Source organism: Suillus clintonianus, assembly GCF_016758775.1.
Source record: "Suillus clintonianus strain FC179 chromosome Unknown DEU56scaffold_136, whole genome shotgun sequence".
NCBI classification, from domain to species: domain Eukaryota; kingdom Fungi; phylum Basidiomycota; class Agaricomycetes; order Boletales; family Suillaceae; genus Suillus; species Suillus clintonianus.
The window spans coordinates 12,523-27,242 of record NW_024539360.1 but is presented as its reverse complement, the minus strand read 5'-3'; the positions used below and the strand labels follow the sequence as shown (position 1 = coordinate 27,242).

Here is a 14,720-nt window from a genome sequence, read left to right as displayed (position 1 = left end):
TGCGTGGGAACAGAACCATCATTGGAAAACTTCTACCAGTAGACTAGTACAGCCGCTTGAATCTCAACACAGCTAGCGCTCGACAGATCCCCTCCAAGCTTCAAGCACTAGGTAACTTCAATCTGTTAAACACCTAGTTGACTTGAGAATATCCAAGGTCGCCCTTAACACCCTCCTTCATATCAATGAGAGCCTGGAGCATCCTCTTCCCTCTCTCATTCAGCCGATCACGAAAGCGGTTCTCAGTCATCCATAAAAGTCCATGCTGGAGGACATTCTGAGCTCTTGTCGACCCACCGCGTGTGTCGCCCATGCACCCATGAAGCGTCGCGCGGCGCTGTTTCGAGTTGTATGCTCCGCAGTGTAATATATTGTTGTTGTAGAACACAGTTTCGCCGGCTAAAACATTCAGGCTCGGTAAGAAATACTCAGTGAGGAAATAAACTTCCATGGACTGACGTTGCAAGGTGACTTGAATCGCTCCCGGCATGTCTAAAGGATTCGCAGGTGGTGCTTGTGTCATTGACTGAGCTCGCTGAACCTCCGTTCTTGGCAGTTTATGGGTCTTTGGGACGAGGTAGAGACAAGAGTCCTCGTACAAAGCGCTGTTCATGATTCAGATAGATCATCGACAAGACGACCCTGGAGAGTACTCACGTATTCCATTGGACCTAGAAATCATTCAGAGCAAACACACATATCATCGTCCACGAATACTCACTCCATGCGTCCAGAGCGCAAGAGCAACAACTTCTTCCTCAGTAGTGGCATTTTCTCGCACATCATCACGATGCCACCGAAGAGCAAAATCGTGTTCCAGTGGGTTAATCAACAAGTTAAAGAGTTCTGCGAAATACGTCAGCACGACTACCAAACCGTCAGCCGTGGAACGCACCCATCTGCAGCTCATTCTCATCGCACTGCATCAACTCCTTCGAAACATTAATGAACGCATCCGAGGTGTACCACTCCGCGAACACGGGCTCCCCAAGGTCGGGATGCATGACATGTTGAACGCCCCATGAATCTGGATTGCTATCGTCGAAAGGAGGGAACTGTCTTCCGACGGTGCGCCGGTGGGGCCATGATCCGGTCCTGGTCTTGGCTATAGCATGATCACAAGCCTCTTTGAGAGCCTCGAATGTCTCTGGAGGAATGAGATTTGGGACAATGATGTACCCTTGTTCATCGTATAATGCTTTGTTGACGGTGACAGTCATGGCCGGGACGAGGAAAGGCTGGATGGGAACTGGCGTTCGCCCATGTTATATGTGGATGCAGAGAGCGACAAGATAAGTATTCTCGAAAGAGGTGTTCACATGAAGACCAAGTTGCGGCTCATACGGAGCGGTCCTGCCGGGCCTTATGAATATTTGTGCCGAGAAGATCAGCTTTCTGCCGCCGTCAGCGTCGATGAGTCCTCAACGAAATGGTATCGAACTTAGACAATGATCCTGCCTTCACGATCCCAACATTGCTCTCCGATCGTGCACTTACAGTTCTTCCGACAGCGTGAGTGGATTGGGGGAGTCATTCAATTGTGCAACGTACGAATTATACAACAACAAAACTATCGACAAGCAAAAACTTGATGCAGTTAATATAAAGAAACTATGCGGTGGGACAGCAAGGGAACGAAAGCAACTAGACAGGGTTATACAGAAAATGCGACAATACCACCAATCGAGCCTCAACGTTCAATCTACACACCTATGTGAACAAATACGATCTGTTGTTCTAGTGGAATCTTCTTGCGCAACGATTTGACAGCCTTGTGCAACGCTACCGCAGCGCGTGTGCAATCCAATCTCCCTGAACCATCGACCAGGTTGCGGTAAAAAGCCGATACGACCTGACGTGCAACGTCGTCGTCGACCGACCACATAGAACCTATCACACTGCGAAATCCGCAGAATTGGATACCCGCTGCGAGATGGATCAACTCATCCGGACTGTATTCATCGCCCACAGTAGTGTGGCAGGCAGATAAGAATGCAAACTCCGGATTCTTGCAGTGAGTTCGGATGATGTCCTTGATCATTAAAGGCCCGTCGCGCATTGCAAAGAAAGACTCGAATGGTTGTTTTCGATTCGGCGTTCCGTGGCAGGCCAGGTGAAGCCATTGATTCTGGCTTAATGCATCACATGCTGCCTGTACTGTCGCATGGCTGTCTGAAAGCGATGTGAAGGCCGCAACAGGCGCAACGTGCTGAGCAACGACAGCTAGCTCGGGAGCAACACATTGGAGTGCCTTCCCTCTGTCCGGCTTTCCTTGACCAATGGCAACGAAATGTTGTGGGGATGCATCCCGAGAAACTTGCTGTCTCGCACGAATGAGCGTCGTCAACGTGGGGGTGTAAGAGGAAATGTAAATGTGAGACAAATTGTCTCTCTTCGCCTCGTAGGGTCCTGCTGCATGTAGAGGAAACAGAGTGAGTTCACCGGTAGGACACCACCAGATACGCGAGCCAGGGTGAACATTTGACACCCTAAGGGCTTGGACCACGGGTTCAACGATACAATCCCAAAGCTTGCGGAGAATTTTGACAAGCTTTTGTTGATAATCAGATGAACCAAATTGCTCTGTGAGGGACTGAAACTCGCGGGACAACTCGAAGACTTCGATCCACTCGATATCGAGTGGAACGTGGACGGGATCTTTGGCACTGAAGATAATCAAGGCGTCACAGCTGTAGAACAGACTACAATTGACGATGATGACTGGACCTTCTTCAGCCGCTTTCTGAAGCTCAGAAAACAGTGGAGGCAGGAGAAATCGAGAAAAGTCGGGGAGCATGCGGATGCGTGAGACAACGTCATTCCATTGCATGGTCAGTTGCCGAATTTGCGGGGACTTGTCTTCAGTAGACTGATCGAATGCATTGCGAAGGCGCAAGCTCAGCCGCTTGAACTTTTCCGCCAAAGCTGCGCCTGTGTCATTAGACTGGGAAAGTTCATCGAGCGGTGTGCGGAAGCGTGCCAACTGGGTCCAGAATACAGCACGGCCCTGCTCCATCAGTTCTACAGCAGTCTTCAACGAACCACGACGAAGACCGCACGAGAAGGCGCCTGTGGCAAACAAAGAAGTGACCTTCTTGACGGCATCAAAATGCTGTAGAGAAGGCGACAAAAGAGCGACATGCTGATCTTGGAATTTTAATCTGGTCTGATATGCAACCAATGCAGAACTATGGTTCGCTTCCTCGGCAGAGATGATCCACGAGTCGGCAACTCCAAGGTCGCTCAAAGAGGGTGCATGAGATATGTGGGAGAGCTGTAAATACAGCTTAAAGGCTTCATCATGGTCAGCTGGCATGCCCCGCTGCTTGAATCGGTAATTGAGGGTTCTGGCTAGATTGCCGAGATACATGGGGCGATTAGAATGACCGGGGGGGCAGAGGAGAAGCACAGCCCAAAGGAGCTCGATGGCCTCATCAAAGTCAGACTGGACGCCCCGCTGCTCGAATCTGTTGCTAAGGATGTTGGCAAGGCCGTTGAGGGATGATGGCCGTCCATGATGACCTGGGGGATTGAGGAGCAGTGCGGCCCGACAAAACTCGGCGGCCTCATCAAGGTCAGACAGGACACCCTGCTGTATGAATCTGACATGAAGGCTGGTGGCAAGATAGTCGAGAAATGTAGATCGGTCAGGATGACCGGGGAGACAGAGGAGAAGTGCAGTCCGATGAAGCTCGATGGCCTCATGAAGGTCAGACAGGACACCCTGCTGCATGAATCTGCTCTTAAGGCTGATGGCAAGATTGTTGATAACCATGGAATGATCAGAATGACCAGGTGGGCAGAGTAGAAGCGCAGCCCGATTCAGCTTGATGGCCTCATCAAGGTCAGACTGGATGCCTCGTTGCTTGAATCTGAACAAAAGGCTGGCGGCAACATTGCAGAGAGACTCGTATCGGTCAGAATGACCGGGGGGGCGGAGGAGTAGTGCAGCCTGATGGAGTTCAATGCTTTCATCGAAGTCAGATAGGATACTCCGCTGTTGGAATCTCTCTGTAAGGCTGTTGGCAAGATGGTTGAGAGATGAGGATCGATTAAAATGACCGGGGGGATTGAGGAGTAGTGCAGCCCGATGGAGTTCAATAGATTCATCAATATCAGATACGACGCCCCGCTGCTCGAATCTCTCTCTAATGCTGATGCCAAGATTGTTGAGGGACGCGAATCGGTGAGAATCCCCGGGGGGGTGGAGGAGTAAAGCAGCTTTATGTAGCTCGATGGCCTCATCAATGTCAGACAGGATACCCTGGCGCTGAAATCTAAGTTGAAGGTTGGTGGCAAGCGTGCCAAGATGCCCAGGTAGATAAGAATCACTGGGTAGAGGGAGGAGAAGCGCAGCCCGGTGGAGCTCAATGGCTTCATCAAGGTCAGGCAGCATGCCCTGCTGCCTGAATCTGACTCCAAGCTTGATGGCAAGATTGCTGATATAACCGGATCGTAAAAAATGGCCGGGAGGGGAGAGGAGAAGTGCAGCTCGATCGAGCTCGATGGCCTCATCGAGGTCAGACGGGACGCCCCCCTGCTTGAATCTGTCTCCAAGGCTTATGGCAAGATTGCAGAGATACATCCGTCGTTCAGGATGACCGGTGGGACGGAGGAGAAGTAGAGCCCGATGGAGTTCGATGGCCTCATCGAGGTCAGACGGGATGCCCCGCCGCTTGGATCTTTCTCCAAGGCTGACGGCAAGTGCAGAGAGAAAGACAACACGAAGATAATGACCAGAGGGAAAGCTCTGCGAGACCGCTCGAAATTCCTCCACTTTGTCTGCGAAGACCGCCCCACATTCTTCCATTTTGTCTGCCGAGAGCACACTGGCAGGAAGCATCTTGAAGCCGAAGAACCGAACTGGGTGAGGACGGCGATATCACAACTGTCATGTTATGTGCCTCATGATCAGGACAAAGTCGAAGTAGATAAGAATATCAATTTGCACGTACATAGAAATCTGAACACTGAGATATTAGATTAAACCTGCCAAGGACACGGGACGGTAAAGCTGAAGGAGGCCACGAAGGTCGTTGTGTCGTGCACCCTGCTGTAACCGAGGTGTGGTTGACGCGGCCTTGCTTGTATGTTCACTTTACTGCAGGTGAAGGAATCTTGATTCCTTAGCGCCTTGTGTCCCGCATTGGCACAGCCCGCCAGAGTGGCCCGGGCAGCCATACAGTGCCATGCTAGTCCCGGGAAGTACTGACAAGTATATCGAGATTTGATGGCCTGTGCGGCTGATCAGTCCGACTCCCATGTTCAAGTTGCTGCTAGTATCCCTGACAATGCAAAAAACCGAACCTAACCGAACACGCTGGCGGTTTGGTGGCGCGGTTGTAAATTCTGATCATCTCCTTTATGATGATTCAGTCACGGTTGAGCAAAGACTCAGAGAACTCGAGGACAAACCAGTCCACGTGAGGTCTTCCTTCGACAACGAATTGCGCACGTGAGAATCGTCAATTGAGTCGTTTGAAATCTGACCACTTTGCTTGATGAATCCATCCGTGTCAGTGAAACGTAAATAAATATTACGTAACTCTACACCTCGCTATTCGCGAAGAGGAATCCAGCAGCAGTAGCACTACGAACCATAAACACCACTCGATCCCAACAAAATCAAAAGCAGCCCCTATCTGCAGATTCCAGCTCGGATGAATCACATAATGCCTCTGCACCCCCAAACCAGCCACCTCGTAAGCCAGCATGTAAGTAATCTCACGCGAGCCTGAAGCTACAGCATAACGATGCCCCAAAAGCAAATAACCACCTCGCGCAGAATGATACGACCGGGTGGGGGGGGGGGCCTAAAACGTTGGTTAGGCACATTCGTCGTCGGGACGGGAACGAAGCAAGATTCAAGGACGCGTGAAAAAGACCCTGCGATATAGTCCCAGAACAATCCCGAAGTACTGGCTGATATGCCGCTGAATCGTACACTGTTCAAGCAGAACAGTCAGTATAAATTGCCCAAAGACATCATCAAAACGCGCACTAGTATCCAAAACACCGCTCAATCCAACGACATCAAACAACCTCGCCGGGTTCCGGCTCAGATGAATTACTTGGCGCCTCCGCACCCCCAACCCCAACCTCAAAGCCACCACCTCCAAAACCAATATGCGAGCTCGAAGCACCAGCAAAAGGCTGTACCGAAAGCGGATACCCATAACCACCTTGCCCGGAATAAAACGAGTGAGGCATGAAATGTTGATGCGGAGGGACGGTACTACTCCCTTTCTCTTTCTCTTTCTCTTTCCTGTTACCGTGTTTTTTTGGACGGGCGTCTGAGGTGTTGGCACCATCAAGTTTTGTTTTCTTCTGTCGTTTTGTAGGTTTCTCAGGTTCACCCTGAGGCTGCGCGTCCTCCACCATCTTTCGCTTCCCATTAGATTTCTGAGACGATTCCGGGTCGAAAGTCTGCAGAGAATACGGGATGGTATATCCAAGAGGAGCAGGCTGACCTCGAAACCGGATGAACTCGATGGCGCCCTGTTCGATCGCAGTGCATATGACGGCTACTTTTGCATCTGCTTTGTTACGGTAGTCATTCGCTACTGTCCAACTTCGTGTTTGGTCGGGGGTGGGATCGGCAGCGAGGTGGAGCGTCATCGTGCATCCGAAAGCTAGAAACAATGTGCAGTGAGCATGCGAGTCAAAATGGTGAAGATGTGAAGGACCAACCGTCTTTCTCTTTCTCATATGTAAAACCAGGATGTCGACTCCTGATCTTATTATACTCGGATAAAAGCACTGGATATACTTGATCGTTCACCCACGACTTCATCAAAGGCGTGACTCTCGCTTCCACAGCCTTTCCAATCGCGCGCATGTGATCTCCAGCGCCTTGGGACAAAGCTTGGAGGCATACAGCCGCTTTTGCGTCTGCACGTTTTGGGAATCTTGGATCAACGAGGTATGCTCGGTATTCTGTGGGTCTGTCCAAGCGGAGGAAACAGCCGTGAACTACAGCAAATCAGTATCGCGAGTGAGTATAATGATAAAGAGGAATACGTACGTCCGGGGGTGCCATCTGAAGTGAAAATGAAAGTGGTAGTCAACTTGCCGCCTCTTGCGTTCTGTACGAGGGAATTCATATATCCAGGCGCACCGATTTCGTTGGCATCTTTGCTTTCGAATGATTCGGGGAATGGGCGGGGGAGGGACTCGTAGAATCCTTGCAGAGTCAGAGGAGGTTGTTTGTTGGCTGAGACGCCATTGATGTCGGAGGAACTGGAGTGTGGGTAAAGTTGGGGGGATGCAGGGCGTAGTTGGCCGTTGCCGTATTTGATAAAGTCGAGCACGCCCTCACGAAGAGCGGCGTCGGCACACGCAGCCTTTGCTTCGTTATAGGTGTCGTAGATGGTATCAGATGCGTAGACCTTGACCACGTGTGGGGAAAGCTTGATTCTGAGGGCACATCCTTGGGCTGTGGTGCGGTAAGTTAAAGGGGATATCATCATCATTTTGATGCTTACTGTGACCGAATTTGGGCTCCAACAATGCCACCCAATGCGGTGCGATGGAACCGCCTCGCCATTCTACGCAGCAGGTTTCGATTTGCTCCACCGCATTATTAAAGTTTGGTTCCTGGGCATTTTCAGATTCTCGTGTACTCTCCTGATTTGCTGAGCTATTGATGGATGCGAGGACGAGTCCGCGTTTGACTTTGAGCTCTTCAGGATCTCCGTGGGTGATGAAATCCAATGCGCCCATTTCGATCGCAAGAGTGGCAGCAGCAGATTTTGCTTCTGATTTGCGAGAATAGATGGGGTCGGTTGCATAAGAACGAGTGCTTCCGTTGGGACGGGATATTGTCAATATGCATTTCTTGCCTGTGCATGTATGAGAATGTTGAGCTGACGTGAGAGTGAATACGCACTGCGTTGGCCGGCTTCCTCGATGAATTCAAATTTGAGTGGTTCAATGGATCCGAATGTGCGTTGAGATGTCTGATGTAAACGGCTGATGGCGTTTGCTGAGACTGTGTCTACTGATGTCTTGGTTATGGCTGGCACTGAGGGCTGAAGTTGTTGAATGGAAACATCTAGGGGCGGTTGCTGCGATGCTGCTGCTGCAGGTATGGAAGGGGGACCGTATAGATAGTCTGACAAGGGTATGCAGCCTATGCTGGCTAGATTTCTGGAGACTTGGTCGAAGATGCTAAAACTGGCTGCTTTGTGATTGAGTGATAGCATGAGTATGACACTACTCCTCCAGTGAAGTGCTCAGGTAGGCCCTCAGGTAGTACGAACAATCTCCGAGTATTACCTGTGGCCAGCTCAATGATGGGAGGTATAGCAGACACGTTGACCAGAGGTAATGCTCACAGCTAGTAGGACTTTCACAACCTCAGTACTTGTGATCAAAACGACATGTTGACGCGGGCCGTCCTAGCACAGGTGTGGTAGATTGGTCGTCAACGAGCACTGCTATCAACTGCAGTATATAGAATTTGCGGCTGTGTTTCTCACCTTGACTTTTGACCGTCACGGTGACACAACTCCTACAACAACAAAAGGACAAACCCGCCATACCATTTTCACGCTCACTTTTCCTACTTCACGACAGTCATGGACAACTATCCAAAATATGTTCCAAGTTCTCCTTATTCTTCACCGTATTCCAACGATGTTCATCAAAGCGCTCGCCGAATATCCCGTACTCCTAGCCCAACTCCCAGCGAGATCCAGGCCCTCAATCAGAAGGGGTTCTTCAATTGGAAGTCCATGTTCGATAGAAAGAAGATGTGGTCAAAGAAACGGATCAGTGCGTCTTCATCTCCCTATCCTTTCAATCGTTGAATTCATGGCGGGCAGTTATTTATATTGCTCTTACTCTCGCCGCCGTTGGCGGTGCCCTCTTCATATTCTATCATGACCAAATTGTACATGCCATTCAACCCGCTGCCAATTGGATGCACAAGTACGTTACTTTCAACCTCGCCCCGCACTTACTCACTCTCTCAGCTTCAAGTTTGGATGGATAATCCCCATAGCCGTATTCTTTGTCATATCATTCCCTCCAGTATGCACATAAACCCTTCATTTCATATCACCCTAACATGCTTTTCATTAGCTCTTCGGACACGAGATACTGGCTATCGTATGTGGTCTCGTATGGGGCGTGTGGGTTGGTTTTGGCATAGTAGCAGCTGGCACTTTCATCGGTGAAGTTGGAAACTTCTAGTACGTAATTATTGTGGCGTTCTGGTCATTCCTTACCCTCTTCCCTAGCGCTTTCAGATACCTCTGTTCAGCTCGGGGTCAGAAGATAGAGAAAGGCAATGTCATTTACTCCTCTTTGGGAAGAGTCGTCCGTGAGGGTGGTTTCAAGATTGCATTGATCGCGCGTTACAGCGCTATCCCGCCTCACTGTGTGTTTCTTCCATTCTCTCATCCAATCTTTGCCTTACCTTTTTCTAGTTACCACTGCAATATTCGCAGTATGTGGCATGAATATCTTTGTTTTCATGTTGGCTGCGGCCCTCTCTATGCCAAAGCAGTTCATAACTGTGTACATCGGAACTTTGTTGGAAAGTAGTGCCACCTGTAAGTTCTTACCCGAATCTACGACCCGATCCTCACTTTGCCTTCAGCCACCGCCACTTCGAAGAACAAGATCATCAGTGATGTCGTCGGTGTTGTCACCGTACTGGTCACCATCGCTGCCATGTGGTACATCACCAGACAAATAAACCGTGTCAAACCACAGATCGTATACGAGCGCCGCAAAGCCCGGTCAGTATCATCCCTACCCTCACTCATCAAATTCTGATGATATACTCAGCCAAGCGAAATTGGACGCCGAGAGCGAATCATTGTATCAAAACGGCGGCGCGAACACTTCTACCGTGTTCAACACCTCAGATACCACTCTCCCACTCAATTCATTCTCAAACACACCATACGATCCTCCCTATCAGCAATGGGACAGCGAAGGCCGCGCCGTAGGATATGCCCCAGACCCACGCATACACGCGCCTCAACCCAAGAAACCTGAGAACCCATTCCCCGGTGATATGACGCCCACGCTGGGAACCAAACCCCTTCGCCAAGAAAGCACGGATACCGTTGGATGGGAGCTACAGGCTAACGCGGCGCAGGGCCAGAGTTACAGGTTGAGCGCGATCGCTCCTGAGCCGTTACGGAATCCGTACGGGGGTGATGGTGAGATGAATTCCGAGTCAATTGTTCCGTCGTATCCACCCCCGCCTCCTGCTGGACTGCCACCGCCGTCTGGTGGTGGTATTGCTGCATATGCGCCGCCGCCTGGTCCTCCGCCTGGTGCTGGATATGCGTTCAGTGCGCCGGGGCATAGTTTTGCGGGATCAAGTTCGCCGCCTCTGCCTGGTTATGCGGCGCGGCAGTAGTTTGTTTGCGGTGGTAAGGAGGCGTGTATGGACATTTTTATCACTGGGCTGGTATCAGTCTTTCCCCCTGGCTGTTGTGAGCCTCTTCACCCCTCTAGCTATTACCAGCCTTCACCCTATGGCTATCATCAGCCTCCGTCACTCGTTTGTTCGATTTCTTTTTCATCCACATTACTATTACTCGATTTGTGTTCTTATAAACCCCATGTGTGCGATAAATTACAAGAGTATGTTATAGCTATAAGTACTTGATACTTGGATAGGTTGGATACAGTATACCCTTTCTCTGAGCGGGTTGACACTATCGAAACGGTGAATTCAATGTCAACCCATATTCAACATCGTTGTAAGTAGTCGCTTGTTTGCTTCAGTTAGGGCAATCAATATCATGTTCCTTTACATAGAAATACCCGAGAAAACGATTTTGTTGTGCACTCGATTGCTTGTTTCTTAAACCTGCCATCATCACTGCAGCTCGAGCCTTGTATTTTTGACATGCGATGAAAGACTGTATGGGCGAGTTCATATGACGTGACGGGCAAGTTTCACTGCTCAGCGGTCCTGACCCCCCAAAAATTCAGAATCCAGATCAAGTCATTGACCATATGTAAACATGAAAATATCACGAGTCACTGAGCCATAATATTAACTGTTGCTCAGATATTTCTGGCTAGGTTTGTCACAGTAGTTTGGGTGAAACCTGGATTCTGGATGCTAGGACATTTTTTTCTAGTGACACTGCACTCCAGTCACTGCGGAAACGAAAAAGTAGCCAGGCCGGATTAGGGTAAGGATAGACCATATATGCGGAGTATAAACAGATATAGCATACAACGCAAATCCCGAAGCGCTAGACTAGCGAGAGGTACATAGTGATGCGTCTAATCCGACGGTGGATACGTGAGTTTTGCAGAGGTAGTTTAGTTATCTGTGTATCTAATCTGACAACGGGATCATATCGGAATACATGATTTGCACGTCTGAATTATGTCTGCATACATATACAAAATAGATCTAATTAGACTCTGCAAAGAATATACATCAGGCCCATATGCTTCCTAGGATTCGCCATGCGCTTGCTCGTAGCTTCTCGCTTGCTCTTCCCTTCGTTCTCTTGACCCCGCATCCACGATGTATGGGTCTCAAGCCTCGCAGAGATGCCCTAGCGGTGCCCCCGTGTATCCTAACCAACACCGTGTTAGTCAAGACCGTCAGTCTCAAATGAATGGTCCACACCAATTTAGCCAGCCTCATCCTATGCCATCCCCACTCCACTTGCCCAACGACGACTTGCCGCAGCACGACAAGTACTTCAGTGGACCATGGCTGCCCAATCCTGCAATGGTAAACTTTGTCAGAATTAATTCAATGCGAACATAGAAAACTCACATGTTATCAGCCAGAGGAAGATGGTGTAATATGGGAAGACTGTTGGGCAATAACAACCTACCAGAAACCCCATTCATCCCCAGGCACAACGAGCAGTGCACACCTTCCCTTTCTATGCACGGTGTCAATAATTATATGAATGCCCAGCCAGCCGGAACACCATACCTTGGTCACGGAAACTCGCACACTCCTTTTTCGTCAGGCAGCGAGCCACGCTCTCGCTCGCATTCCTTGGTACCAGGTGGAGGCCATGACCCTGACTATAATCAGTTTCCGCGACCTCATCAAACACATGCGGGAACATACCCGTACCAACGCAGTGGGTTGCTTTTCCAGGACCAAACTGGAGACATGCAGTACTCGGGTCGGCAGTAGTGTTGCCGCAAGTTTGGCTTAATGCCGGTTTTAGCCATAGCCGGACCTGTAAATAACCGAGCTAACATGTGACTTCGGTTTATATAATTCACGGTCCGACTCGACTCGATAAACTGTAGTTAAGCTGATTTAAGGGGTTAAAACCAGTTCAAAATTCAAATATATTTTTAAATTGAAGTTAAAAATAAATTATAAATAAATTTAGACTAATCAAAGATTAAGTGCGTGAAACCGAAAAGGAAGCCACCTCGTCAACGCGTCAACTCCCAACACACTGATCAGTCTGATCTACAATCAAATTAGCGCTGATGTCTCCCCAAGATAAAGTAAGTGATTCACTTGTTAGTGTTTGTTCCAAGACTAAATGAAAGCAGCAAATGTGCGGCGCTTCTCGCCCACGAGAACTACACGAGGAAAACGTGGCTAAGAAACACCGCACATTGGGACAAAGAGCTGAAAGGGCAGTGGGAGGGGAAAGAGTCCGGGTACCGCGGAGATCGAGGTGGCGGCGTTGGATGTTGAAGATGTTTGGTCGTGGAAGGTGGGAGTAGAAGTGGGTGGAGGCGTTTGATCAGTTGATCAGAAAGGGCGGAATTAGAGTGAGGGCCCTGTAGAGTAGGATGTCAAGATTAGCGTGTATACAATTGAATGATTGTTTATGCGGATGCAACATACCATTAAAATGTCGATCAGCGACATTGCTCAAGCTTGAAGGACGATCGATACACTCACAACCTGCGAACGGTGGGCAAAAACTTCGATCAGCAATGCTCGAGCTCAGATCAAAGCCGGGATCGCGAACCAATGTCTCCCACCAGCTCTCTTACCATCCAACACCATCTTCTCCATGAGCCCCCGCCACTTGTCACTCAGCTTCTCCCATGCACCTGATTCACGCAGATTCTTCTCTGCAGCAGCCTTGGCTTTGAACACGTCAAGACGCATGGACTCCTCAACATTGAACTTGCGCTGGAGGACTTTTGCTTGGTTCAAAGCATCTCGAAGTTCTTTGGAGTGGAGACGTTCTGGTAGAATCCGAGGGGCTCGCAGATGATAAGGGCTTCTGCCTCTGCGTCAGCAAGCAGCACCTAACGTCGGAAGCTTGTCTGAGAATGCGATGACAATTGATCGCAACATCACTCACAAAAACCTGCGAATTGGATTAGAGATGATCAGTCTGATGATGCATGCAAGACAGGCCACTTACTGTCTCGAAGTTGCATTCAGCCTCAGGGAGAGCCGCGACTTTGTCACTGACCGCCTTATTCTGCGCAAGTGCCCGCTTGGTGATACTCAGCATTTCTTCCGGGGTGTGATTCCACTTGGGAGGAGCCTGTGGTGCAGCAAACGAAGCCATGGTGGAATCACTTTCAGATAGTTCGAATGCAAAGCTAGATTGTGCGCGTGAGCTGCTGGAGAATGGTCTTGAGGTCTAATATAGAAATTCTCGATGTACTCATCAAGGACGAGGGTCACGACGTACTCGAGTTTATAAAAAAAGCCGGCCAAGCTTAAGTAGATGAAAACCGGCTTGGAGCAGTTCCAGGACAGATTCGTGTAGAGTCAGGGGTTCACCGCTGTGAGGATTGCGACCCTGGTGAACCAGGGCACCCACAGCTGGGTTCACTGCAGCGTCATTGTTGTTGTCAATTTCAGCTAGCTCACCGTTGGGCCAGAGTTTAGCTGAAAAGCTTTCTCTGTCATCCAAATATACACAAGGGCATGTTCGTGGGTGCCAGGTGTGCGGTATCTGATATCTTCTGACAGGCCTCCATTCTCTCAAGCTGATGCCTATATGGAGAGGAGCAGGAACACCTAATGAACAGAATGGAAGTAAGTTAATGGAGACACGAATAATGGTACACGCTCGATCATCATCACGGGACATCAGCCGTTTAGAGTGAGCACGCGAAGGACACGAGCTTCATGACAAATACATCCGTCAAGCTGCAAAGAAGTGATGAAGTCGCTGTGCAGTCAGTCAGGGTGAGAAGGCTGAGAGGATGAACAAATCGATAGTCAAAGGTCGGTTTAACGACAAAAGCAGCAGCGGCATGAGTAAGATGACGGGAATAGTAAAAGTAGCAGCAAACAGGCAAGAATTAAGAGATGAAAAGAGATATGTCTGGAACATCATCTGGAACATCATCACATTCATCCTCCGCGATGAATCTGAGCAGGGCCTCATAGTCGCGACTGTCAGAAGTAGTCCCACTGGCGGCAGATATCAGTAGATCACCAGAGCCAGATGTCAAGAGATCTTCACGACCCGCAGAGCCCATGACACACATCAAGTGATACTCCATGTCCTTCTGGGATGCTGCCCAACCCTTTGTAAAGTGAAGTCGGACCTTTTTCAGCGAGAATTTGACAACCTGAAGGACTTCCATCAAGTATGGGCTGAGACGATTGCGCTTCTTGGTAAACGTGTCACTGCCGGAGGAGAATACGCGCTCGCACGGAACGGAAGAGGCTTGGATGGGCAGAAAGTCCATTGCGATTTTGTAGAGCGTTGGAAACATGGGTCTCGAAACCTAGCCCACCATCGATGCCTCGTCATCAATAAAACCTGTGACAG

General features: G+C 49.6%; 5 protein-coding genes across 5 annotated transcripts; 1 reads left to right on the top strand and 4 right to left on the bottom strand.

The window, feature by feature from the left end:
* Positions 1–4: 4 nt before the first annotated feature.
* On the bottom strand, positions 5–1,332 carry DEU56DRAFT_836096 (uncharacterized protein). Its single transcript, XM_041354783.1, has 5 exons — positions 896–1,332; positions 722–846; positions 658–671; positions 460–605; positions 5–399 (listed from the first exon to the last, which is right to left on the bottom strand). Exons 1-5 carry the CDS (start codon positions 1,218–1,220, stop codon positions 134–136), a joined length of 876 nt encoding a protein of 291 aa, XP_041202511.1. The 5' UTR covers positions 1,221–1,332; the 3' UTR covers positions 5–133.
* A 77-nt stretch (positions 1,333–1,409) lies between these two features.
* Positions 1,410–5,093, bottom strand: DEU56DRAFT_119865 (TPR-like protein). Its single transcript, XM_041344630.1, has 2 exons — positions 4,956–5,093; positions 1,410–4,888 (listed from the first exon to the last, which is right to left on the bottom strand). The coding sequence occupies exon 2, from the start codon at positions 4,841–4,843 to the stop codon at positions 1,703–1,705; it is 3,141 nt and encodes a 1,046-aa protein (XP_041202510.1). The 5' UTR covers positions 4,844–4,888; positions 4,956–5,093; the 3' UTR covers positions 1,410–1,702.
* A 940-nt stretch (positions 5,094–6,033) lies between these two features.
* DEU56DRAFT_928757 (uncharacterized protein) lies at positions 6,034–8,401 on the bottom strand (the record flags this gene model as incomplete). Its single annotated transcript, XM_041358655.1, has 5 exons — positions 7,889–8,401; positions 7,485–7,841; positions 7,025–7,435; positions 6,691–6,972; positions 6,034–6,632 (listed from the first exon to the last, which is right to left on the bottom strand). Exons 1-5 carry the CDS (start codon positions 8,202–8,204, stop codon positions 6,034–6,036), a joined length of 1,965 nt encoding a protein of 654 aa, XP_041202509.1. The 5' UTR covers positions 8,205–8,401.
* Positions 8,402–8,489: 88 nt separating this feature from the next.
* DEU56DRAFT_836078 (uncharacterized protein) lies at positions 8,490–10,766 on the top strand. The gene is made up of 8 exons (XM_041354782.1): positions 8,490–8,775; positions 8,826–8,931; positions 8,976–9,033; positions 9,085–9,194; positions 9,243–9,382; positions 9,432–9,557; positions 9,605–9,746; positions 9,796–10,766. Exons 1-8 carry the CDS (start codon positions 8,580–8,582, stop codon positions 10,376–10,378), a joined length of 1,461 nt encoding a protein of 486 aa, XP_041202508.1. The 5' UTR covers positions 8,490–8,579; the 3' UTR covers positions 10,379–10,766.
* A 2,153-nt stretch (positions 10,767–12,919) lies between these two features.
* Positions 12,920–13,499, bottom strand: DEU56DRAFT_918528 (uncharacterized protein; the record flags this gene model as incomplete). Its single annotated transcript, XM_041358131.1, has 3 exons — positions 12,920–13,205; positions 13,231–13,292; positions 13,350–13,499. 3 exons carry the CDS (start codon positions 13,497–13,499, stop codon positions 12,920–12,922), a joined length of 498 nt encoding a protein of 165 aa, XP_041202507.1.
* Between the last annotated feature and the right edge of the window lie 1,221 nt (positions 13,500–14,720).

Coding starts and splice junctions, on each gene's coding strand:
- DEU56DRAFT_836096 (XM_041354783.1), bottom strand. CDS start 1,220: ATGACTGTCACCGTCAACAAAGCATTATACGATGAACAAGGGTACATC. Junction 847..895: donor TGAGAATGAGCTGCAGATGG/GTGCGTTCCACG, acceptor CGTATTTCGCAG/AACTCTTTAACTTGTTGATT. Junction 400..459: donor GATTCAAGTCACCTTGCAAC/GTCAGTCCATGG, acceptor TGAATGTTTTAG/CCGGCGAAACTGTGTTCTAC.
- DEU56DRAFT_119865 (XM_041344630.1), bottom strand. CDS start 4,843: ATGCTTCCTGCCAGTGTGCTCTCGGCAGACAAAATGGAAGAATGTGGG.
- DEU56DRAFT_836078 (XM_041354782.1), top strand. CDS start 8,580: ATGGACAACTATCCAAAATATGTTCCAAGTTCTCCTTATTCTTCACCG. Junction 8,776..8,825: donor GTGGTCAAAGAAACGGATCA/GTGCGTCTTCAT, acceptor CATGGCGGGCAG/TTATTTATATTGCTCTTACT. Junction 9,383..9,431: donor CAGCGCTATCCCGCCTCACT/GTGTGTTTCTTC, acceptor ACCTTTTTCTAG/TTACCACTGCAATATTCGCA.